The 25,545-nt window shown below is 50.3% G+C and overlaps 1 protein-coding gene across 1 annotated transcript in view; it reads right to left on the reverse strand.

Annotated features, from left to right (window-relative positions):
- Gabbr2 (gamma-aminobutyric acid type B receptor subunit 2) overlaps positions 1-25,545 on the reverse strand; it is a 339,984-nt gene continuing 314,439 nt past the window's right edge. Inside the window, exons 14-19 of the mRNA XM_052176457.1 lie at positions 16,165-16,275; positions 13,317-13,541; positions 9,591-9,773; positions 6,589-6,718; positions 3,572-3,689; positions 1-1,055 (exon numbers count right to left, since the gene is read on the reverse strand). Of these exons, the coding sequence (XP_052032417.1) occupies positions 890-1,055; positions 3,572-3,689; positions 6,589-6,718; positions 9,591-9,773; positions 13,317-13,541; positions 16,165-16,275 (933 nt within the window). The 3' untranslated portion in view covers positions 1-889. The remainder of the gene's footprint in view (positions 1,056-3,571; positions 3,690-6,588; positions 6,719-9,590; positions 9,774-13,316; positions 13,542-16,164; positions 16,276-25,545) is intronic.

Raw genomic sequence — 25,545 nt, forward strand, 5'->3', positions numbered from 1 at the left:
GGAAGGAGTTAGGGGGTAGGGGAGAGGGAAGGGGATCCCAGCAGCCCTTGGGCCCCCATGGGAGAGGTTAAAGTGCACAATCTTTCTTTATCGTGTTTTCTGGGAGTAGACATTCCATGATTTAGCTCAAGTGGTTCCCCTTATTACTGGGAACCCTAAATTTGAACACAAGGACATGGCCGACACGGTGGGTGCATATGACAGACTATCCGGTTGCATCCTGCAGAGCACGTCTGCAGTGCAGTGCCCTGAATCCCCACAGTCCCCAGAATGGGTGTTATTGTGTTCATGTGTGGCATTTATCAGAGAGTAACAAACATCTCTCTTCTGATGGATGTCCCCTGGGAGCATGCGCAGCTGCCTGCTCTGGTCCCCCAGCCCCAGGGCTGTGTCTGCCTGCCCGCCTGCCCTTCCAGGGAGGCTGAAGAGGGCTGGGCCAGCTGCTGGAGACCTGGTGGCCCTGCTCACCTTCTCCCCAGAGTGGAGAAGGGCTGGTGTGTGGGGGCGGGCACCACCGATGCCGTGTGTGCAGAGTGCAGAGGGCCATTTCTGCACAGCCCTTGCTCTGGACACTTGGCGAGGATAGCTGGAGTCTGAGGCCTCTCTCCTTTGTCTAGAGTTTGATTTGCTTTTGCAAGTTTCAGACATCCCAACTCCTCTTTGTTTGCAGACGCCAAGGAGAAGTCATTGCCTTTTCTCTCCCTCGTGAGACAAGACCTTCACAGATAAGGCTCGAGGTCGGAGTCCCTCTCTGCCTGAGCGCCATTCCAGCAGTCTGGAGAGGCAGCATGGTGCCCAGCTGCTCGCTGCCCGTCAGTGTGCCAGCGGCAGGTGCCTTGGCCCAGCATGGTGCTGTCCCGGGGAGGCCCCGGCCCCAGGCCTCCCACCCCTACAGGCCCGAGACCATGACTCGGAAGGAGGGTGGCACGTGTCTGTGGCGAGGGCTGGCGGTAGGGCTGACACAGGGGCTGACGCAGCTGGCGTCCACGCCTCCAATGGATGGGAGGTAGGCGTGGTGGAGGATGGGGAGCTGGAGGGACAGCCGGCGCTGGATGCTGCAGGGAAGACAGGGAGAGTTAGTGAGGATTGGCTGCTCTCCCGAAGGCTTCTTGCACCTATTTTGGCTTAAAAAATTTTCATTGGGTACGAGTCTGTGTCCCCTTAAATCCAAGATCTGTTGGTTCAATTGTTTAAGCGCTTCTTCAGACACGAAGCAGGCTTTTGACAGAGGCTCCCGGGAACCTACTATTGGAAACAGCCAGGAAGAGTAGCAGGAATGAGATTGCATCTTGCTACCTCCCAATCCCTCCACTGAGGCTCACAGAGTCAACTATCATGGGCAAAATTAGGAGGACCCAACCTATGCTTCACACACAGACAGCACTCAAGTTACAGGGCCTCCGTGTGGCGTGGCTTTCAGTCCCCGCCCCATCCCTGCTCAGTACTGGTCCCATCCCTGCTCAGTCCCCGCCCCATCCCGCTCAGTCCCCGCCCCATCCCCGCTCAGTCCCCGCCCCATCCCCGCTCAGTCCCCGCCCCCAGCTGCCTGGTCCCTCCTCCTTGCCCTCTGCTACTGCTGTACCCAGCAGCCAATCCTTCCCAGCAGGATCTTCCCTGGCCTTTCAGGTTCTGTGGTGATTAACCTTGTCACCCAACATTGGGAGGTCACAGAGGGGGAAAAGGGACACACCCTGATGTGTCTGTGACCTTCGGGACCCTTAAGATCTCTCCAGGTGCACTGGGTGAATCGTCGGTCTTTTCTCCCCAAATCCTGCCCTCTGGTGGCTCATTTCCCTGATAACCTGCTTGGGGCGTTCTTCCATATCTTTGCGTTTAGGTTTCCCGTCCTAAACCGGAAAGTTGCTTAGTGCTACTTTCTCTGGGAGTGAGCCCCTTCCTCCTCAGAGTCCCCAGAGCTCTTGGAAAGAAGCCAGAGGAAGCGGGCACGGGACTGAGCTGCATGCTACCGATGGCGGAGGGATATGAGGGAAAACGAGGGAAAAGTTAGCTGTCCTCTGTCTCTGTCTCCTGGCCACATCCTTAAAGCCTCAATGCCCGTCAAGTCAGTGAGCCACTTTAATATTTAGCAAGACTGTTTATAGGGAATGTGTCAAGGGGGGTGGCTTCTTGCTCTCGCTGTCGTTTTTGCTGGATTTTGCATTGCAGTGTCTCTCAGGCTACGTTCCAGTATCCAGGTTCTCAAGTTCAAACCAGACCACATCAAACGGAGATTCTCACAAAGGAAAAAACAAAACAAACAAACAAACAAACAAACAAAAATGGGAAACAGAGTGCAAGGCATTGCTACCTCACCTAAGGCAAAGAAAGGCACAACCCCTCTGAAACTTGTTTAGGGAAACCCCAGTTAAGCAGAGCCAGGAGGCTGGGAACTTGCTTCTGTGGAGCCTCGAGGCTCTGTGGTGGAGGCACTCAAACCCAACAGGGTGTAGCCCAGAGTTTACTCAGGGCCTGGCAGTTTCTGAGATGTGTGGGTGCTTATGCAGTGTGCCCCTGCTCTGATAGGACTTGTGACTCAGAAAGCCTTCCCAGATACATCAGTGTTCACAAAAGAGAGTGCTGGGCATTTTGTAGATGTAATTCCTTGCTGAGAATCAGCCTGGTAGATACCAGGGACATTCTAAATTCATTGGAAGAAAAGCACCCATGGCTCTACTTGCTGAGGACAGAAACGGTGGAGGGAGCCTGGGACCAAGTCGCCTTCCTCCCTGCTGGCTAAACTCTCTCACCATTAAAACTGCGTGTCCTCTGGCTTTTGCCACATTACGAATAAGTCCATTTTCTGTGACCTAATTTATATTTCCTGATTTCTTTTGGGATATAGGGACACTAAGCTGGCCAGGGTTGGCATTTGCTGAGTGGATAACATTGTATGGATTGGGTGACTTTGCCGGTTCCTGTTTGCTTGTCACTTCCCAGAAGCCATGCCAGAGTTTGTGTATCTACCCACTGCTTCCAATAAGCCGGAATTAGCTAAAGTCACTGTTGGGGACAAAGCTGAGATGTACAGGTCTTTGATTTCTTCTCTGACCCATCTTACTTAAATCAACACCCCCTTCTTCACTTCATCTTCCTTTAATCACCTAATGTGAACACACTATGCCTTGCCATTTTAATTAAGTAATTAGCCTGCTAACTAGAACGGAGACTCTACAAGGTATGGGCAGGATGGAAGGAAAGTTTTTGGACACTGGGCATCCCCAGCATCCATCCGATGCTAATAGATTTCAATTATCACTAAGCATATGAGTTTCACAAGGTTACAGCTTACACTTAACAAAAGCAGTGTGTTCTGGTGGAGAACATTTTATGGTGGGTTTAATGTTGGACAGTACCGAGTTCAAATCCTACTTCCTGCATCCAAGTACTGGGCAGGCTTGTTTGGGTCTTCTCCCCCTTTTAGTTCCCTCGCCTGTCAAAGGAGCATTGTAAATATGGCTGCATCCCTGGGTCACGCAGAGCTTGGATGAGATAGTAGCTGTGAGACCGCCGTGCTCGTTGGAGACAGCTGTGCAGGGCAGTGCGCCCCCAGGTGGGTGGGGAAGGTACTCACTGCTCTGGGGAGTTGATGTCTTCTATGGGGTCTTTGCATGTACTCGAGGGCTCTGTTGTGCTCCACTGGAGCTGGGGGTTTTGATCGAGGTGATTTTTTAGAATGGCCTTTCCTCCATCTGTTGAAGACAACATTGCAACTTTTGTCAGATTGGCTTTTTTTTTTTTAAATCAATCATGAGACCTTGAGGATGCTGTCCATGGAGTGACAGAGGACACCATCCCACTTCATTCTCTGAGTCAGAGTCTGGTCCTCAGCCCATGAGGTTGATTTCCCCTTTCCCGGTTCCCCCCTCCCCATAAGCCCTCTTCCCTCCACCCATTCCCCAATCACCCCCTCCCACTTCTCTGTCCGGCATTCCCCTACAATGCTGCATCAAGCCGTCCCAGGACCAGGGCCCTCTCCTTTCTTCTTCTTGGCAATCATTTGATATGTTAATTGTGTCTTGAGTATTTGAAACTATTCCACAAAATAGAAACAGAAGGAACTCTACCCAGCTCGTTCTATGAAGCCACAATTACGCTGATAACAAAACCACACAAAGATCCAACAAAGAAAGAGAACTTCAGACCAATTTCCCTAATGAAAATTGATGCAAAAATACTCAATAAAATTCTTGACTCTCTTCTTTTCATTCAAGAGAGAGAGAGAGAGAGAGAGAGAGAAGAGAAAAGGCAGGTAGGAATCAAGTGGACCGCTGTGCGTCGTGCAGCTTAGCCTGAGGAAGTCTAACACTAAAGTCCTCTTTGGGCACTGGAAGTGAGAGAGGGAGAGTCCTCTATGGTATGTTTTGGATAAAATTCACAAAAAAATAAATTGAATGGGAGTAGACGACTGGTGGGGGTAGCAATTGTTGCATCTTTACTGAGAAGCCCGGTCAGCGTTTGTTAACCAGTATAAAAGGCAGTGCTTCAGCACCGAGTGACAGCCCTAGTCTTAAAAAAAAAATTATGTTGTTTTATATTTGTATCTGTGTGTTTTGTGATGTGCGTTTCGGTGCCCAAGGAGACCAGGCGAGGGCACCAAGTTCCTTGGAGCTGGAGTTACAGGAGGCTGTGAATCTCCAGTGGGTGCTGGGAATTAAACTCAGGTCCTCTGCAAGAGCAATAAAATGTTCTTAGCTGCCGAGCCAGCTCTCCGGCTCCCGCACGCAGGCCTGCTCAGTTTTACTTTATTATTCTAACAATGTTGCTGTGGCTGGCCTTGAGCTCACAGTTCCTCGGCTTCTAAAGAGATGGGACAGATGTACAGCTCTGGCCAGAATGGCGTGAGTCAGGGCAAGCGCAGGATGCTCGGCCCGGCTCGGCCTCATGGGGTACCGAGGTGCTGGTGCTCACCTGAGTCTGCCCGGTAATAACGAAAGAACGAACGAACGAACTTGAGTTACCGAAGCTCCACTCAAGAGAATGCACAGCCACATACCATAGCCAAACAAATCCCCCCTCGGGCTTCCAAAACATCTGGAGACACATGTGGAGTCTGTATCTGTATCCCACCCAAGAGACTGCAGCTGTCTCAGCAGGGCTGCACATTAGTTCTTTTGTTTAGTTTTTGCTGCCCTGGGGACAGTATAGGCATGTGACTTTGCATCCATTAAAGTGATCCCCATTATTCATGGCTTCTGCATTCGCAAACTCGTTTACTTTCTCAAATGGACGTTCTAAGCCAGCCAGGCACTTTAGTTCTATCACTTATGAGGCTGAACACAGGCGGATCTCTGAGTTCAACAGCAGCCTGGTCTACAGAGTGAGTTTAAGAATAAAAGAAACAAAATCTTTTCATTTTCATTGATTTAAAAATAGATTTTGGTACACACTGGAGGTTGGATCCAGAGCCTGGAGTTTGACAGGCAGGTCCTCTACAGTGAGCTGCAACCACAGGCCTCAGACAGCTTCATAGCAAATGATGCATGTGTGCAACAAACACCAAAGAGCAGGGGCGTGCGCGTGTCCAGTGAAAAGCCAAAGAAGGCTTGCATCCTGGGCCCTGCAGTACCGAGCCTTTCTGTCAGTACACAGTCGATAGCCTGCGTGTTCTCTCTAGTCCTTTAAAAACTGCACTTCCACAAATGCTCACGTATGGCTGCATGTGCCCCCCCCCACCCCGTGAATGTGTGTGTGTGTTTGTGTGAGTTTATGAGCTCCATAGGTATGCAGATACCCAAAGGAGGCCAGATGAGGGCATCAGAGCCCCTGGAACTGGACCTATAGGAGGTTATAAGTCAGTCAATGTGTATGCTGTGAACTGAACTCAGGTCCTCTCAAGAGCATTAGTGCTCTCAGCCATTGAGTCACCTCTCCAGCCCTTTAACGTGATAGGCAGACACTCTGTCACTCAGCCACCCCACTATCCCTTCTCTCACCTTTAAGTGGCTGTACAATGTGCTCTGTTTGACCATTTTATAACTGATGAAGTCACTTTAACTGATGGACATGTAAGATAGTGGTGATCTTTCTCACCAATAACGTTACAGTGGCCACTTAGGTGCCATATGGATGCATTTCTTGCTGGAAATCTGCCACCTCAAGAAGTTTAACAATTCGTATTTGGAGAGGACCAACCTGACTTACAACGTCACAGGCGAATGTCCTCTTCCATATGTCCCACCCACACTGGCTTTTTCTAAGAGGTAGATAGAGTGGCCCGTGCCACAGTGACCTATTCTCATGTGGTTGGTAAGAGGGCCAGCATCGCAGCACACCCTCCTGACTGTCCTCCACCCAAGATGCTTCTTAAAGTGTGAAGTAAATATAAATCATCCTCTGTGGCCCAAAGAGGGAAATGAAGCGTGTCCCTGTCAGGACACTGGGGCACCAGCTGTGCCATGCACAAGCAGACATGGCGTCTGAGGGTGGAAAGTTGAAACCCAGGGCTGGGAATGGGAGGAGAAGACTCTGAGCAGAGGCGCAGGCAGGAGGTGAGGGCCCAGGTGCTTCAGCTCTGTCTGTCTGCTCATGGCTTCAGACCAGTGCCACGTCAGGTGACAGGTCCCATCTCTGGGCCCTGCCTCTTCTCACCTGTGCTCTCTGTGAAGTTGCCCAAGCTGAGGATGTCGTTGAGCTCTTGGTAGTGATTCTGTTTGATGTACGTGGTCTTCTCTGGTGTGTCTTGTAGCTGCATGGTGACTTCTTCTAAGTCTTTGTCCAGCTGAAAGACAAGACTCCCTCTGAGACCAAGTCCCCAATCCCAGCCTCTGAGGGTCAACCTCTGCATCTCCTTTTGGTGTTTCCAAACAGGGGTTCTCTGTGTAGCCCTGGAACTCACTCTGTAGACCAGGCTGCTCTCACACTCAGAGATCTGCCTGCTTCTGCCTCCGGAGTACTGGGATTAAAGGGGTGAGCCACCACTACCGTCATGGCCTCTGCATCTAGAGAGGGGCTCTGTTGCACTCATTCAAGCCGAGCTGAGCTGAGATAGACCAGAGGTCGGCAGTCACATGACTTATCTGGGCTTGAGCCTTGAGTAGGTCCAAGCGAGACCAGGAGGCAGGGATAAGCAGAGAAGCCAACTGAGGCCAAGGGGAGACAGGCTGTGCTTCCTACTTCTTGGCTCTGTACTGGGCTTGTGCGTCTCAGCCTCTATTTGTGGCACAAGGACATTGCAGTGCCCGCCTCATAGGATGTGTGGAGATGCATGGGGTGTTTACCCCGGTGCTTGACATAAGGAGGGGACCAGCTGCTAGAGGACTATCAGAACCATCATCATAGCTACCCAGCAGACCCAGCCAGGAGGCTCGCAGGCCTCTCTGCATCTCCGAGCCCTACACTAGCATACAGGCTCCAGACAGCTGGGGCACCTGGGGGAGCTGAGCATGATGGGACTCAGGCATGCCCAGGCTACAGAAGGATGGAGCAAAGCCAGGGAAATATGTGAGGGTTGTGGACGTGGTAGTTGGGATGGCTAGTGGGTATCCAACTACACAACACGAAAGGAGTTTTATTAACTGTGAGTCACTCTTCTGAGGTTGGGGCAAAGTTGCTGCCCAATAAGTTTCTACAGGGATGAAAGAAAAAAAAAAACCAACACTACTCTTATTCGTGCTTCATAGTGGCAGGGCTGGGAGCCGAGGACGGGTCCAATGGGTCAGATTGAGGCTCAAATCTAGAGCAAGCAAAGCCACAAGGGGCTCTCAGCAGGGGGCGATTGCACTGCTGGAGGAAGTGCAAGGCTTAGTCCTGTGCTGTGTTATAGACGTCTGATGAACTAGTAGTGGGCTCAGAGTGGCAAAAGCTGTTGCTGTCTTTGCCCCGGAAGTTGTGCAGGATACCCCATCTTAAAGCATTTTAGGGGTGTGGAACGAGCGTGTCAGTTCTCTGTGGAAGGGCTCTAAGATCCCCACAGAGGTTGCTGGATCTAGCAAACGGAACCACAGAAATCCAGTGGAATTTAAACATCAGAGAGCAACTTTTCAGTTTAGGTCCAGCCTGCACCCGGTAAGCAGTGTTCTGACGGGATCTCTAACAAGCCTTGCAAGCAAGGTGCTGCTAGGTCTTGCCCTCTCCCCACCCCTCCTTGTTAAACCATTCGATACATTCCTAAAGCCAGCCATCAAGGTCTCTTCCCTTATTTGGGCACTTCCTTTGTCTGACTAAAACACTAAGGTCCAACTACCAAAACACCAAAGTCCAGCAATCAAAATGCGTTACTTGGCTATACTGGCTAAAATGTCCAATCAGAATTTACCAACGCATCTTAAAACAGACTTGCCCTTTTCTTGAAAACCACTTCTGCAGAGACACCTGTTGCTGTCCCTCCAGATTGTCCCTCTGGGGTCACCATCACCTTTCTGCTTGGTGTATTTTGTGCTGACTCCAAGGACCCTTCATACACATATTGAAAACATGGTGGGCAGTTTATTTGAAATTCAGAATTAACTGGCCACCCCAGACTCAATCTAGCAACCAGCTTCTGCCCTGTGAGAGTCTGGCGAGAGGCTACGTTTCCCAGTCTTCTCTGTGCTCTGAAGGTGAAGGAGCTCATGAAAATGTTGGCAGTATAGGGAGACAGAATCAAACTGTATGCAATGTGTGTGTGTGTGTGAGAGAGAGAGAGAGAGAGTCTGTATGCATGCAATGTGTGTGTGTGAGTGTGTATGTGTATGTGAGTGTGTGAGTATGTTTGTGTGTGTGTGTGTGAGAGTGTGTGTGTGAGAAAGAGAGAGTCCATATGTATGAGCATATTTGGGTATATGTGTGTGTGTGAGTGTGTGTGTGTGTGTGTGTGCGCGCGCGCGCATCACTTGCTTAAGAGATGATCTCTTATGTGGGCTTTCTGTGTCTCTTCTTCCTGAGATTGAGGCTGTGTCTTCATCCTACAGAGCCTCGGAAATAGCAGGAAGCAGAAGCGAAGCCCCATCCCACAAATGGCCCCGCCCAGCTATGACCCCAGTCCTCAGGGCTACTAGGTAAGAGAGAAGTAAACACACTTTCTTTTTTCAGACAGAGCCTTGCTATGGAGCCCAGGCTGGCCCTCCAACTCATGGCCGTCCTTTTTCAGGCCCTCTTTTAGGGCTACTTGCTTTTGAAACCTCTTGGTTGCTGTTGCTTGCCCAGCACCCTAACTTGACTCAGCTCAGGTCCAGTCAGAACCCTAAGAAGTGAGAGTGAGAGGGAATTGGGGATCCCTCTCATTTGAGGGTGTGACTTAGACATAAAGCATCCTGGCTATGCCATCTTTGGACTATTCAAGAAGCAATCCAGAACTGGGGGACAGGTTCACCATGGCACAGCTATGTCTGGGGAAGCCTGTCTTTGTACTGTCTTACCATGCTGAGCATTGGGGAGTTATGGGGGGGTTCTCCTTGCAGATACTCACAAGTTTCCTCTTTCTGAACACATCAGAGACTGGGGCCTGCTGGACTCTAGGAGTCTAGGCTAACTGGCACTAAGTTTGGGTCGGACGTGCTAAGCCCCCTGCTGCCATCACCCGGTCCTCCAGAGGACTGTGGAGCAGGGATAGGCTGGAGACCAGGAAGCAGGATGGGGCCTGGAGGATGGCTGGTCTCCAGATGTGGACGCACCTCTGTGATCTTCATTCGTAGGCGGTGGTTTTCTGACTGCAGTCCCTCCAGGCGTGATGTGCTCGCCTGGTTCACGCTGGTGACTGAAGTGGAGGTCTTCGAATCTTCTTTCTTCTGGTTCTGTGTGAACTGGAATCGCCTGTTCTGAGTGGCTGCGTCAGGGTTTGTCCTCAGAGTGATGAGCTGAGGGAACAGAGGTGGCTTGCAGTGAGACTCCTGCCACACTCTCCTCTCTCCCCAACCATGTCTCCCCTCCGCGTCCTACATGGGAACTGACAGGGCCCCTCCCCCATGGAAGGACAGAGGCGGGGGCTCAGGAGCCCCAGGCCCCTGTTGGGCTCTGGCACAGGGGTAGGCATGACAGTGAGCAGGCAGCTTCCCAGTCTCTGAGCCTCAGAGTCCTTCTGGGATAAGAGAGTAGGCCTTGGACTCTGGCTCAGTCACACCTTCCTGGAGGGGAGCAGAGGCAATCCAGGGCCTTAGGCAGGATCCCACTGTGGAGAGTTTCTATGACACAGATAGAGGACAGGGAAGACTGCTCACTCCGTGGTGAGTTTAGAGACTAATTGTTGGCCTGTTTGTCCTGGCAAAGGCACTAAGCAGCTCAAAACCTCTCACTTCTGTCTTAGTACAGGTTCTGTGGGGCAGGGGTCTGGACATGATTGAGGAATTAAAGTGATTTTTATTTTATTTTTAATGATGGGTCCGTGCATGCGTGCGTATCTATGGGGTGGTTATGTGTGTGAATGCGATGCATGTGGAGGTGGAGGCCAGCAGAGGGAGTTGGGTGTGGTCATGAGACACCTGACTGGGTGCTGGGAACTGAGCCTGGACCCTCTGTAACAGCAATTGGGGCTGTTAACTAATACTGTAGCACCGTGCCAGCCCCATGGGGGAAAATCTGAGACAAAAACGTTGTCCTGTGACTCTAGTCATTTATTTTGGGGGTGGGTGGGTTCGAGACAGGGTTTCTCTGTGTAGCCCTGGCTGTCCTGGAACTCACTTTGTAGACCAGACTGGCCTCAAACTCAGAAATCCGCCTGCCTCTGTCTCCCAAGTGCTGGGATGACTCTTGTCTTATCCACACATTCTAGAATCTTCTCTAGCCCATGGGCTCCGGGCTTAGCCCTGGAGACCAGGAGCGGAGTTACCATAGCCTCTGTCAGGACTCCTTAGCCTTGGGTGTGGGTGTGAAGAAGAGCTTCATTGTCATCCAGCCCAGAAGGGATTATGGATGGAGTGGGCCACCAGGACCTGCTGTGCATGGGTGTGGGGGTGTGGGGGTGTGGGTGGAGCGGTGGATAGGGGTGGGGTGGAGAGTCGGGGTAGAGGGGCAGTGGTCTGCAAGGGATAGTGGAGAAGGAAGACCCAGCACAGACAAAGGAACTTAGGGGAGGGGTATCATGATCATCACCATCACCATCATCACCATCATCATCATCATCATAATTATGTTTATTGCTGCATAGGCATGCAAGTCAGAGGACAGCTCTGTGGCGCTGGCTCTTTCTTTCCACCTCTATGTGGTTTCAGGGCTCCAGCTCAGGCTGTCAGCTCTTTGCGACAAGGGCTTTAGCCTCTGACTCATCTTGCCAGCTTTTCTTTTTCTAAAATATTCAATTTTTAAAAGATTTATATATATCTGAGGCCAGGCTGCACGGGTCTCTGAGAGGTTAAGGCCTCTTTACTCACGGCTACAAAGAATAATGCTTGCCAAATACCTCTTCAAGCTGGCCCTCTAGATTGGTGTGACAGCTGTATCCAACAGGGGACACGTGGCTGCCGAGAGCTCCGAATGCAGCCCAACACACAGCCATAAGCTTACCGTGCCTTTTTAGTGTGCTTCTTAAAAATCCAGTTGAGTTAAAAATTGGTTCTTGAGCACGAACTTTGCAGAGGGCAACGTCGTGTCACAACGTCAAAAGGGTGGGTGTGCTTGCACTGTAAGATGTGGGCGGATACTAAGAGGGATTGTTCCTTTTGACCTAGGAATGCCACATCTAAGTCTGTCTACAGCAGATGACTGGAAACAAAAGAATGCATTATGTGGAGAAAAATGTTCCTTAAAAAAATCTATAATAACTGGAGCATCCACAATAGGGGATCGAGTGGACATGAGGGTCACAGACCCACCCTCAGTGATGCAGGCGGGTGTGGGGAAGGATGAGGGGCGCAGAGCCAAGTGAGAGACGCTGAGGAAAAGAATGAATGTGCTGTAGTAAGAGCAGGAGGGATGGCTCAGTGGTTAGGAGCACTCTGTAATTCCAGATCCAGGACTTCTGACCTCTGAGGGCACCGGGTATGCACACAGTGCACACACATAATACATTCATATACACATACATACATATATAATACATACATACATACATACATACATACATGCATACATGCATGCAAAATAATTATACACATAAAATAATAAATTAAATTAAATGCCCCAAATAAAAAAGCAAAAGCAAACTAAAAATGAAGACCAAGGTCTGGCAAGATAGCTTAGTGAGGAAAGGTGACTGCCACCAAGTCTCTGCTGCTCTGGTGGAGGGAGGGAACTGACTCTGGTAGGTTGTCCTCTGACACTGTATGCTATGGTACTCCTACACTCTCTCCTCCCCTCATAGAAAACATTTAAAAATGTGACTTTAAAAGCTCAGCAGGAAACACACCATCAGACAGGAGCACCCAAGCAAATATTGTTTGTTAATTTGGGGTTGGTGAGTTTGTGAGGTTCTGGGGATCTTTCTCTTCTCTTCCTTCCTTCTCTCATCTCTCTCTTTTGTTCTCTCTCTCTTCTCTCTTTCTTTTTTCTAGACAGGTTCTGGCTCTTCTGGAACTCACTCTGTAGACCAGACTGGCCTCAAACTCTGAGATCCATCGGTTCGGCCTCCCAGGTGCTGGGATTAAGCCCTGTGCCGCCACTGAGCTCTTCCCTTTCCTAATTTTTTTTCTTTCTCCGAGTGAGGTCTGTTTTCCTGTACATATTTTACAGGAAATTTTAATGTACATATTTATAAGTGCACAAGTGTGTGGGTGCAAGGATGCATGTGGGCACTTGCAACTGTGGCCCCAAGTTGCATCACGAGGGAATGCAGACTGGGGGGTGCAGCCTTCCCCCCCACCCCGTTCTCCTTTACCCTCACAACTAGTTTCCTGTGGAGGCCAGACATTAACAAAGGGTATCTTTATCATTTTTTCCAAACCTGGATTTCACTATTTAGCAAGACTAGCTGGCCAGTGAGTTCCGGGATCCTCCTTTGCCTCCCCTGAGCTGCTAAGATTATAAGCATGCCATGTATACTTTTTTTTAAAAAAATAATTTCTTTATAATCAAACTCAGATCTCATGCTTGCACAAATTGGAAGAGATTAAGGTAGCTCTCTTGTGACAAAAGCCAGTCATGGTGGTGGTGCACACTTGCAACCCCAGTGTTAGGAAGGCAGAGACAGCTGAGTCTCTGGAGCTCTCTGTCCAGCCAGCTTAGCCTATCCAGTGGGCCCCAGGCCAGTGATAAACCATTTCTCAAAAATAAGTGGGCAGAGCCTGAATAACAATACCAGAGGTTGTCCCCTGGCCTCTACCTGTGCACATGGACTTGCATGTAGGTACACACACACACACACACACACACACACACACACACACACACGCACACGTGTGCCCCCCCCCATCCATGGGTGAGGAGGCTTCTACAGTCCCCTCGTGATGCACGGGGGCAGCGGCTGGCACCTTTGGCACAAACACCAGGCAGAGAGTGATGGTGCTGCAGAAGATGATGACCAGGGCCACGATGCAGAACTGCACGTTGGGCTGGTCCCGCGTCAGGAAGGAGACAGCAGCCCCGATGATGCACATGATCCCCACGTTGTACACGCTCATCCCGATGTACTTGCTGTCGTTGAGGGCAGGGATGCTCACGTTGCGGGTTTCCCACGCCAAGAAGCAGCCGAACAGCTGGAATGGTGAGCACAAAGGGGAGACGGTCACTTCCGGGAGGAGCCCTCTCTTCACTGCTGACTAAGCTGTGGGAACATCTGGATGCCACCAGCTACTCCACGTGTGACCCCAAGTTACATGACGAGGGAATGCAGACTGGGGGTGTGTCAGCCCCCCAGTTCTCCTTCTCCCTCACAACTGGCTTCCTGCACTACTTCACATAAGCTCTTGAGTGTTTTCTCTCATTCTCTAGAGAACACCTAGGTACCTTGTGGCCGCCATCTTTCCTCTCTGGTACGGCATGGCAGGAGTGCCCTGTGGCTCGACACCTCTCATCTCCTCCCCCCTCCCCCCACCCCATACAGAACCACCCATAACACAGATGTGTTCTCTCCATCCTCTTGGAAGTGAAGCTGGCCTATGAAAGGGTTCTGGACGGTGTCCTCTAAGAGGGAGTGTGGTGCACAAGCCCTGGGCTCTACTCTAGAGGGGAAGGGGTTGCTTTGCTTCCTTCCTAACAGGTGGAGCGGACTGTGTTGCTTAGTATGGACATGGTGGGCAAAAGACCGCGAGAGCCCTCGGCTCTAGATGACGGCCTCTTGAGTGGCTGTGCTGGGAGGGAAACTGCCCGTGTCTTTAACTGCCCTGGGGGTAGACCACATCCGCGCCCCTGGGTGGTAATGAGGGAGGCAGAAAGGAGAGGTAAGCCTGACACATGTGTACGGCCTCGGGGCCTTCTCATTAATGCCTCTTCTGTTCATTTCTCCCAGTACCTGGCATCTGTCATTGTCCTGGGGACCTGCTTTCTGAGGGTGACTTAATTTGGCACCATGGGGCAGAAGCAGGGTAGACGAGCCAGAGGACCTGGGACATCTCTACGAGTCACTGACCATGAGACTCCAAACAGGACTCGTCACTTCTCGGGCCTCATTTGCAGTGCCCGGAGATGGGGTAGCACTTGCCCCCAGGGGCCTCTGTTTGGATGAGGTGAGGGGGCGACAGATGCCAGAGTCCCAGAGTGAGTTTCTCTGACAGATGGCGCCTCACACACAATGGTGGCTTCCTCTTCCCACATCCATCCTTTCCTCTCAAGGGTGTTCTCTATAGCCTGATTTATTTGTTTGTTTATTTATTTATGTTGAGATTAGCTTTTGTTCCGTAGACCAGGCTGGTCTCGAACTCTCTGTCCTACTGCTCCAGTCTCCCAGATGCTGGTTAACCATCCAGGCAAGGAAGGGGGTATCCTAAAGACATGCTTGTGAGCATCACGCTGACTCTCAGACTCTTGACCTTGAATTTCTCTAGGAATCTCATGTGGGAAGGAGGAAGGCCTGGGCCAGCCAGAGAGGAATATAGATATTGAAAAGAGATCTATAACTTATCGGACAGCTCACAGGAGAGGCAATGGCGGGCCGAGGGTGGGCAGGACCACTCCTTGACAAGGACTCTTTGGGTGTGTATAATGTCTTAAACACCAGCGTTGCTTCCAGACCCTAGAGTGGACTTAGGAGGGGGTGGGGTGCCACTGGATTTCTTTTCCTCTCTTCAATGTGGCCACATTGAAACTTTCCCTTTTCTGCTTTTCATATTGATTTGGCTGCTGTTATTGGTTTATGGAAGAAGGGTAGCTGAACCCAGGTTGCTGGGGCACAGGGGTACCTCACAGGCAGTACTTCAGTAACCCTGGAATTACAAGTCTATGTCCCAACATCCTGCTGACAGATTGTTTTAAAAATTCCTTTACTAGGAAATAGAAGCTTTGGAAGCAGACACCTAGGATGGAAGCCATTGTCTGTTGGAAGGCTACACTACGCGGGTCCTTCACGCATGCCCCTTGAGTCCCCAGAGGCTGTGTCACCTCTCAGGGTAAGATGTACAGAATGGACCGGGGGCAGGAACCTGCCTGTAGCTCATGCTGGTGAGGGAGAGAGCTAGGTGGGGGCCTGAGACTGGCTTTGACTGGGATGGAGCAAATCAGCAGGAGAGTCATGCAGTATGGGCGTGACTGGGGACCTGGGGATAACTGCAAATCTCTGAAGAGTGTCAGGAGGAAACACAGTCATATGTTCTTTGACCTTTAAGGAGTGGAATGAGGATTCCTGGGCACTAAGTTGAGACAAGGGCGAACTTTCTGGCAACACAACCTATCTGCAATCTGTAGTGGCCCTCGTGGGTATATTCACATCCGGATCCCTGGAAGGGGTGAATGTGGCCGTGCTGGTGGTGGGCCATGGGGTTGGGGGTGGGGTGGAGAGTCTTTAGAGATACAATTAGGGACTTGTGAATAGCATTTTCCCAGATCATCTAATTGGTCCCCAAACCCAGTGACTGGGATTTGGAGAGAAGAGGGAAAGGACTTAGAGACAAATTATCAGTCTTTAGGTCAAGGACTGCCTGGGGCCACCTTCACTGGAGGAGTCTGGGGAGGGCTCTCCCTTAGAGTCTGCGGAGGAAACACAGCCATGTATCAGGCGGGGAGCTGGGATATCACTTATGTGCATCTCCTTGGGCTGTGGTGGGGCCTTAGTCACACGGGGCATACTCTGTTTATTTGCTTTGCTTATTTTCGTGTTGAAGGCCCCTAGGAGAGCCAGGCCTGGCCAAGAAGCGCCCCCAACTCAGCCTCCTGCGTGGTGCCTACCATGAGGAGCCCCTTGTAGGCGTAGACAATGCCGAGCCAGATGGTCATGTGGGTGTTTTCGCAGTGTTCCAGCAGTGGGCGGATGGAGATGTCCCGGCCTGCTGGGTCCGGCTGCATAAAGAGAAAACAAAAACCCCAGGGAGAGATTGGCCACCGTCCAGCAGCAGAATCCCTAGCCAAAGGCCTCCTTTTCTCACATACTCCACAGCCAGTGACACATCAGGAGACCTTTGCAATCCCATGGTGGGACAAAGGTGTCTGCTAGCACCAACTAGCACCAGATAGCATCATGCTTGATGGGTGTAACTCAAGCCTGAGCCCCGGTCCTGTGGCTTCTTCATGGTGGTCCAACTTGAAATAGAGGTGCTGTGGGAAAGGGGTGCATTAGTACTGTGCCCCAAGGACCCGATAAGACCTTAAATCCTTCTGATGGAAATAAAGATGAGTCTGAAGATGTGTGTGCCCCTCCTTCCTCTTGGTAACAAAGCGTCCCAAAGAATTGGAATTTCCCCCAGGAATCTCACTGAAGTCTGGTGCCAGCCAGCTGCAGAGCTTGTCTCCTAGAAAGAGATCACTCATGGCACTGATAACTTGTCAGACCACTTTGCAGAATAGACCGGAGCCCAGACCATGAGGGGCTGAGGATGGTCCAGACCACACCTTGCCCAGAAGTTCTTTGTTATACCTTCCTCTGGCCCTCTAAACCAAAACTTCATGCGAGGACTTAAGGATGGCTTGGGAGGGGCTCATCGAATCTCTTTGTCCCTCTCCCAGTGTGCCCAAGTCGAATAATGTCCCTTTTCTACTTGGTTTGGTTTTTTTGAGACAGGGTTTCTCTGTGTAGCCCGACTGTCCTAGAACTTTCTCTGTAGACCTGGATGGTCTCAAAATGAGATCTGCCTACCTCAGCCTCCCAAGTGCTGGGATTAAAGGCTTATGTGCCACTGCTGCCTGGCTCCTACCTTCTTTTTTTTTTTTAATTAGTGCTTGTTTAATTGCATTATTAAGAATAAATGGCCAAATCTGGGTTATTGGGGTTGTTAGGACCCAGGCTCTGATTCTTAATAATTGTTGACTTCAGCAGCACAGTGATTAAAACTGGAACGATACAGATGAGGCTAGTATGGCAAATGCTCGAAGTCTTCAGTATTTTCACAGAGTTGCTATGGACCACTGACGGCTGCTGCAGAGGGGGAGTCGGTTTTCTTTAGGGGTGTGGTCCCTGGTCAGTGGGCTATGCTCGAGTGGCTGACTCTACATCTAGGAATGTATAGACAACACAAACTGCATTTTATGGTTATTAAAAGGAGGAGGGGTACAAAATAGAAGGGAATAGGAGTATAGGGGTAGATCTGGGAGGAGTTTGGGTGAAGTGTGTGTATGTATGGAATATGATCAAAATACATTGCAAGCTATTCTCAGAGAAGTAATAAAAGTATTATAGTAAAAAAAAAAGTTCAGTAATAAGTCACCCTATAGGAGGTGCCTGAGAGGCTTGCTGAAGGAGCAAGAGAGACAACTGGCTGTAAGTTGGGCAGGGAGGTCTTGAGGAGTCTTTGGAGTGAGCTTGGGCAGTTGGAGTTACAGAGTATGTTGGCGCAGACACACACAGGGGCCGCTACAAGCCCTTCTAGGAGGAAAAGCACTGAGGAAGCTGGGGTGGCAGCCATGTTCTATATCACATGACACAGCCTGGGCCAAAGATGATTGGACAAGAGGTGGGTACCCGGCTCCAGGCAGCCAATCCCAAGGCAGGTCAGAGATCTGTGAGGCTTGCTAATATTCTCACACTTCCCAACTGGAACAGTGACACTGTCTTTTCTCTGACACCCGTATTCACATGACTGTGAAGGGTCCTTTAAGGAATTTTGTATTTTTCTCAAAGCAGGACTCACCTCAGGACCAAGCACTGCATTTTTATTTTTTTAATGTCTCTCTGAATTGCTTTAGTCTCAAACAACATCCTAGCCCACTTTAGTCTTTTTATCTGGATTCCTGAGGAATTCAGCGCAGTTAACCTGCAGTGTCCTGTGTGGATTGGCTGACTGTTGTCACAGTTGGTTTCAGGTCATGCATGCTGGACAGGAATCCTGCCTAAGAGATATCCTCAGTTCCTCTGTGCTCAGGGCATGAGACGGCACTCTGTCCAATGCCTGGTGATGTCAACTGTGCTCACACGGCTGTGGTGGTCGTACCACTTGAAAGGTATCATTTCCCCTTTGTGGTTAAGGAGTCATCCTTGGGATCTACCATCAAGGATCCTGTTTCCTGCAAACATTAGCTCAGGTCTAGTGCAGACTCTGGGAACTGCAAACCTAGGATTTGCTGTCACCCCATTTGGACAAATCCCATTCCACTGCAAAACAGCGCATTCTTGCTTCCCTGTCATTTATGGTCCCGTGAGTTCTTTTAAACCCAGTGTCTCACAACCCATTGCTGTCATTATGCATTTTGACTCAAGTTTCGCGATTTGGCCAGTGGAAAACTCCTTCCTGTTGCCTCTGATGTTTTCTCCCACGTGTTCTTGTCATTTTATTTTTTGAACATTACTTAATTCTTGGCACAGAATGTTCTCTGATTCCCTGGCATTTTCCTTGGCCCAGCATTGGAATTTGGTTATTTTTCTTTTCAATGGACAATGGTGCTTAGAAATCAGCATTTGAAAAATTTGTGGGGTCCCTGTCTTAGGGTATCATTGGTTTTAGTCCTATGTATGTATTATGTATGTATGTATGTATGTATGTATGTATGTATGTATGTATATATGTATGATGTATTATTATATATATTGTGTATGTATGTTTATATCTAGCATCAGCAGTCTTATCTATTAAATATCATTTATTACACACTTGTCACTTAGCTATTATCTATTTTCTCTATTATCTAAGCATCTATCAATTATTTGTCTGTTTACCTCCTATCATTCATCTATCATTCACCTATCTATGAATCCTTTATTAGTCATCTATCTATCATCTATGTATATTTATTGCCGTCTATCTATTGCTGGTCACCTAGCATCTATTTATCCCTCCCCTCTAGAATCTGCTCCACATCTGTTCATCTCTTTTACGGATGAAGCCATACCTCAGACATCTTACCTGCCTCTCCCATTCCCTAATTTTGCCTCTTTTTGCACGGAGACCTCTGATTTCCAACGGAGTCACCATATTCACTTACTTGCCTGGTCTCACCATACAGCGTCAGAATCCATTGATAGACAGACAGCAACAACAAACTTACTACGTAAAATTGATGGTTCCTTAGCAAACCAATGTTTGCAAGTCCAATGGAACCTCCGAGAGCAAGCATATTGTCAAAGAAAGGTGTTCAGATGCTGCGCTCTTCTGGTGTGCCTGACAGCAAGGGGTTGGCATACCCAGGGCCAGTTGTCAGAAGAGGGGGCACTTTGATGGGGCCCACAGGTGTGGAAGGCAAGCTCTGGGCAGAGGAGCGGAGAAACCCTCCTGCACCGGGCTGATCTCCAGGCCTGGCCTTAGAGGCAGGCAGGCCTGGGTCCCCATGGGTGAGAAAAGATGGTGTTCCTGTATGGAAGCCTGAGAAAGCGAGTCTGCTGGGGTCTGTGGGCTCAGGCCTTTGTATCTTCAGATTATTGAGTCGTGTGTTTTCTGGCTCTATGTCCCTTCAGCGATGTCAAGCCACAAAAAGACATTAGCTTAGCTTCCTTGAGTTCATATGTGAGTAGGGACAGTGTCAGAAGGACAGGAGGCTCCTGAGGTGACCTCCAGAATGCTGGAGATGACCCTTCACGACACCCTCACTGTCTGGGATGCATTCATTGTGGTTATTGGGGTTTCCTGACATCCTCCCATTGTTCAATTAAGAAGACAGAATGGACTTGTTCCCAAGGTCAGCAGTGACTTGGTGTCAGTTTCTGGTCCGACAATCTCCCAGACATCAGAATGCAGGAGCAGAGGCCCCCATGGTCATGTGAGCTGCAGACGTATTAATGATTGTGTCTGCTGTTTTAGATGAGGGTAGCTGTGTGAGGTGGATTCAGCTGCCATGCGGATGGGTGTCCTGTTGCATGCCACTGTTCAGTGTAAGGAGAACTTGATTGGTGCAGGCTGACAGTGCCTGCCTGGCTCTACATACTGTGACAGGAAGTCCTTCCTTTGACTCTTGGGCAGACGGCTGCATGTTTATTTTACTGAACCAAACCTTCTTCCTGGGCTTTACCTGTTGAGGCCCTCACCTTTCCTCTTGGGCTGCTCAGAATAACTCTGAGTTATCTCTCCGAGTCTCGGGGGGGGGGGGGGGCAGTCCATGAAGGACACCACCTGCCCTTTCTTCCACCTGACACTGGTGGAGCCTTGAGTGTCCCCTGATCTAGGATTGAGCCTGACATTCCCAGTGTGTGGAGTGAACTGCTGTTCTCTCCTCTACAAGCCTTTGACTCTCCAAATACCTGCCTTCCTCTGGGAAGTCACGTGGTCCATGTCCCGTCAGGAGATGTTCACGGGACTGCTCTGCCTGGCCTGCCTACATTTCATCCTAGCCTCTCTCACATCTGCACCTTCTCCCATGCCTTCATGAAATCCCATCTCTTATCTCTTTCCTACCTACCTCAGCAGCCTGGCCACAGCCTGGACTGCTGCAGGGCAGGGTGACAGAGACAGGGCCGACCGAGAGTTCAGACAAGGCAGTGGTTCTTGTGGACAGGGACCTGATTTTTCCTTTACTACCCACGTTACAGGCACAGACTTGGAAATAACTCTCCAACTTGGCTTTTCATGTCCCCCTCTTGCAGCTTCAACTCCATGCTATGGGACAGTCATAGTGGCCCTGGGTTGAGCTAGGGGATGATGGGAAGTCTTTAAATATAGTATAGGGACCCTGGGACTGAATCTCAATGCAAGCTAAGTAAGTCACTGTAGGGTCATCCAGATCCTTTGTGGGACTTGGGTTCACAGTAGATTGAAGCCTGTGGAAGGAAGAGCTTTTGCGTTATCACTGTCATGCATCAAAATGCCACTAGATGTCACCAAAGCACCGAGTGGCATGCTGTAGATTACCATTCCATACCTGCTGCTGGGAACAGTCTCACCTGTCCAGTGAGGCTGCAAATGGGAAGCTGTCATTGACAAAGAGAAAGACCTACTTACTGGCCCTGACAAGGCTGCTGAGGCCAGGCATGCAAGCATTGTGATAGACCTAATCCTCAGCTTCCAGGGCAGCTAGGAAGGGGAGCTGGGGAGGGGACACTACCCTAGGCTCCCTCGCGGTGGGCTGTCCACACAGCCTGTGCCTGGCTTCAGGCCTCCCTGTTCGCAGGACTGTGTTTCCTCTGGCTTAACAGAGCTGCTCTTGCTCTGAATGACAGGTTGTAAAGACTTACAGTTTGCTCAGTTATCTTTAATTTCTTCTTTTCTTTTCTCACCTGGCAGTTTGTCAAGTATTTGTGTATCTGTCCATCCATCCATCCACCCACCCACCCATCCATCCATCCATCCATCCATCCACCCACCCATCCATCCATCCATCCATCCATCCATCCATCCATCCATGGCTATTAAAACAGCCTCATTTCCCAGGTACTTCTGAGGGCACAAGGCTATCACTGTAAGCAGGGCAGGAGAGGGTCCTGCTCTCACAGGTCTCCTGTCCAGGGTCAGGTGGCTTCCATGGGAGGTGGCCTCACAGGGCTATGTCCTAGCCTCTTCCCATGCACTGGTAATGAATAAGCAATGGATCATCACGGTAAGGATAAGACTCACCTCCGACTGGTTGCTAGGGTGTGAATGCCACTGTGGCCACCGTGGGAATGCAGTGAGATCTTACGCTCACTTTACAAATGAGGACGCAGAGGCACAGAAAGATTAACTAATCTAAGTAACTAGCCTGCTCTCCAGTATTAAATCAGAGGGGTGAGATTAAGCCCAGACCTGTCAGGTGTTTCTCTCGTCCTCACCATTTGCCCTTCTAACCCAAAGCCCACACTGCCTGCTTCTCCTAAGCATCATGCTGAATTCTAAGGAGACAGTAGGACGGAGTCTGTTTGCCCTCCAGAAGGGAATGGCTTCTCTGTTGAGCATGCAGCAGAGCCCTTTAGAAGCCCTGGAACTCTGCGAAGCCTGATTTTTTTTTTTTTTTTTAATGCTGCAGGTTGAACTCAAGTTGAGGAAATGCTTGCCTGCCTGATAGGGCTCTGTGCCCAGCAGAGAGGTGGACACCTGCTTGGGATGGCCAGAGGGCAGACATGTTGGCTCCTGGTCCAGCACTGCTCAGCGGGAGGTTTGCACAAGCTGCCTGGGAAAGCCTACTGCATCTGTGCACGGGAAGGAGAGCAGCTGGCCAGGATCCCTCTGCAGGATGCAGCTCCTGACAATGTAGGCCAGTGGCCTCTGGACACATCCTGCATGGTGAGGCAGCACATATGGGCAGCAGGTCGGGACCTGGACCTACCAACTCAGGTCTGCAAAGACAAAGACTTAGCCTTGTTACAGTCTTATGGGAGAACTTGGTCAAACACCTTTCACCTTTTCAGGTTTCAGTGTCCCAGCTACAAAGTGAGCCCCTTATTGGTGTGTGTGTGTATGTGTGTGTGTGTGTGTGTGTGTGTGTGTGTGTGTTTGCGCACGCGTGTTCCTGTGTACACCAGCAGGTATGGAGGCCAGAGGTCAGTCTTGGGTATTGTTCCTTAGGACTCATCCATTTTGTTTTCCTGAGACAGGGTCTCTTGTCTCTCACTGGAATCTGGGACTTGTCAATATTAGGCTAAGCTGGCTGGCCAGAGAGCTTCAGGAATCTGTCTGTCCCCACCTCCCCAGCTCTGAGGTTACAAGCATATGATCCCCATGCCTGGCTTTTTACCTGGGTACTGGAGAAGAAATCCATGTTCTCACACTTGCTGTCTCCAAGCACCTCCCCCTTACTGGTCAGTTTACATGTAGTGATTGTGAGCTCAGTCACTGGAGGGTGGTTATCCCTGTCTACCATTTATTCCTTCAAGTCCCTTTCTGTATTTCCCAGGTGCCTGCTATATCTAGACATTAGACACTAAGACACTGGGTGACCAAGACCACTCTGATGCCAGCGTCCTTGGAACATGAGTCCTAGTCAACACAGATGTTGGACGAGCCACACGTTGTTGCTGTGTTGTGAGTAGCAGAGGTAGCAAGCCCTCCCAGAGAGGCCCCAGAGGTCCCATGGGAAGCTGGGATGGGAGGACTGCTTTGGTCAGATCCTCTGGAGGCTCTGCCAAAGCACTGACATAGCGGGGGTGGGGGGGTGTATCCCAATCCCCGGGGATGAGGGAGAGGGATCATCTGACATGGCCATGGGCTAGACCCAAAGGAGCCAGGGCAGGTGCATGTGACAAGAAGGGCCAGTGGAGACCTTGCTGAGTAAGATGTGTGCCAGCCTCCCGGGGAGCTTGGGACAGCACGGCACGGGTGTACAACCTGCTTGTCTTGGGAGGTTAGGTTTCTAAGATGCTGCTGGCTCTGGGGCTGTTCTGGGATAGCATAACCTTTAAAGGGTTAAAATGAAAATAAAATAAATGTTACTGTGTCTGTGTGCACACGCATGTGGCGGTTGGAGGACCACTCTGGGGTGCTGCAGCCTTCCTTCTACCACGTGGTCAGGCTGCCACGCCCAGTGCTTTCAGCCATGGGCCCTCACAGTGGCTCAGTAAAGGATGTTAATGAGGGGATATAAGATTAGAAGTTCTTTGGTTAAAAGTGAGAATCCTGGGGCTGGAGAGATGGCTCACTGGTCAAGAGCACTGGCTGCTCTGGAGAAGGAGGACCCAAGTCCGATTCCCAGCACTCACATGACAGCTGTCAACTATCCAAGATTCTAGTTGCCAAGAATTGGGCGCCCTCTTCTGGCTTCCAACAGTACTTGTACTCACATAGATACACATACATGTAATGAAACAATAAAATAAATCTTAAGGACGACAACAAATGAGGCCTCCCTTTGTCACCTGCACACCTGTGACAGGGAGAATAAAGGCTAGGCACAGAGGGGCTGAGATGCAGCTCTGACACTGGAGAGGTCTTGCCACCCAAGACTTCTGTGTGTCCTGGTAGAGAGGCTGGATGGGTAGGCCTGGGTTAGGATTTGGGAGAAGGGAGCTGGGGAGGAGAGGAAATCTAATGCATGCCAGGCACAGCCCCCTCGAACCTTCCATCTTGTTGCTCCAGTGGGTGGCTTGCCCCTTGGGCCCTTCCTTCCAGCTGTGTGCAGCTGCCTTGAAGAACTTCCTTTGTGTTCTATTCCTGCCTCGTATCCTAAATGCCAAAGTCAAAATTTAAAGATGCATTGGAAAATTGGTAGGTTTTTCTCTCTTGCTATGAGTGTGTTCATGCATGTGTGTGTGTGTGTGTGTGTATGTGTGTGTGTGTGTGTGTGGTGGGCACATAAATTCTGGGGAGTGCATTTTATTGCCCATGAGATACCTTCCCCCGCTGGGGTCAGGTGAATCAATGTTGCCTTTGGGGGGGAAGATGGAGGACCCCCTCAGCAGAGAGAGCATGAAGCCCACTGCTTGGCAGCTACATGAATTTGAACACATTTCTAAGTCTCTCTGAGCTGCGACTTCCTCATCTGCAGACTCCCGGGGCTAGCAAGGAGATGAAGGGGGGCGGGGTAACCAACGTGCTTACTGCCTGCAGAAGCTGAGAAGCCTCCCGAGGTGTCAACCATCATTATTATCTTTAACTGCAGAGAGTTTCAAAGTTCTGGAGCCAAGAGAAACCTTCCAGAAGCCTCGGGGACTGGGCTGCTTATCTCGGAAGCAGCAAGGCCAGAGCTACCACTTCAGGTAAGAATTCCTTTGTGAAAGTTTTGAGAACAAGTTTCCTTTCTCCCAGAATCACAGATCAGACAGGGAAGTATGCCAGTCAGCCCCAGGAGCTTTTGAGGGCACTTCTGGCCACTTTTCCTTTGTGGGTGCAGAGTGCAGCTCTTTATGGTGAAGGGGTGGCTGTGCTTTGCCAGATACCCTGTGCTCGAGGGCACGAAATATCACAATGTTCTGTCCTGTCATGACCGACACACACATCCTCTTCCCCTGACTCAGTTTGCAAACACTAAGAAGCTTCTGCAAATTTAGTTCTTTTCATATAAAAGAAACTGAGGCCCAGATAAGGACTCACGGCAAGAGTTGGCACAATCTTCTGGCCTTGGTCCTGTGAGCTGGATAGATGTCTCTGGCCTATGTCCTATGGCCAGCCTAGGTAAAGGCAGAGGATGGACCACTGGGCTGTGTCCAGGAAGCAGCAAGGGAAGGCACAGAGAAACAGGGGGTGTGACATGGGACTGAAGGGGCCTTGAGCCGAGGCATCAAGGACCTCTCCATTCTCAGAAGTATCCCGAGGACAACCTTGGCATCCAGTGGATGCTTCAGGT

This window comes from Apodemus sylvaticus, chromosome 3 (genome assembly GCF_947179515.1).
Source record: "Apodemus sylvaticus chromosome 3, mApoSyl1.1, whole genome shotgun sequence".
Classification (NCBI taxonomy): Eukaryota; Metazoa; Chordata; class Mammalia; order Rodentia; family Muridae; genus Apodemus; species Apodemus sylvaticus.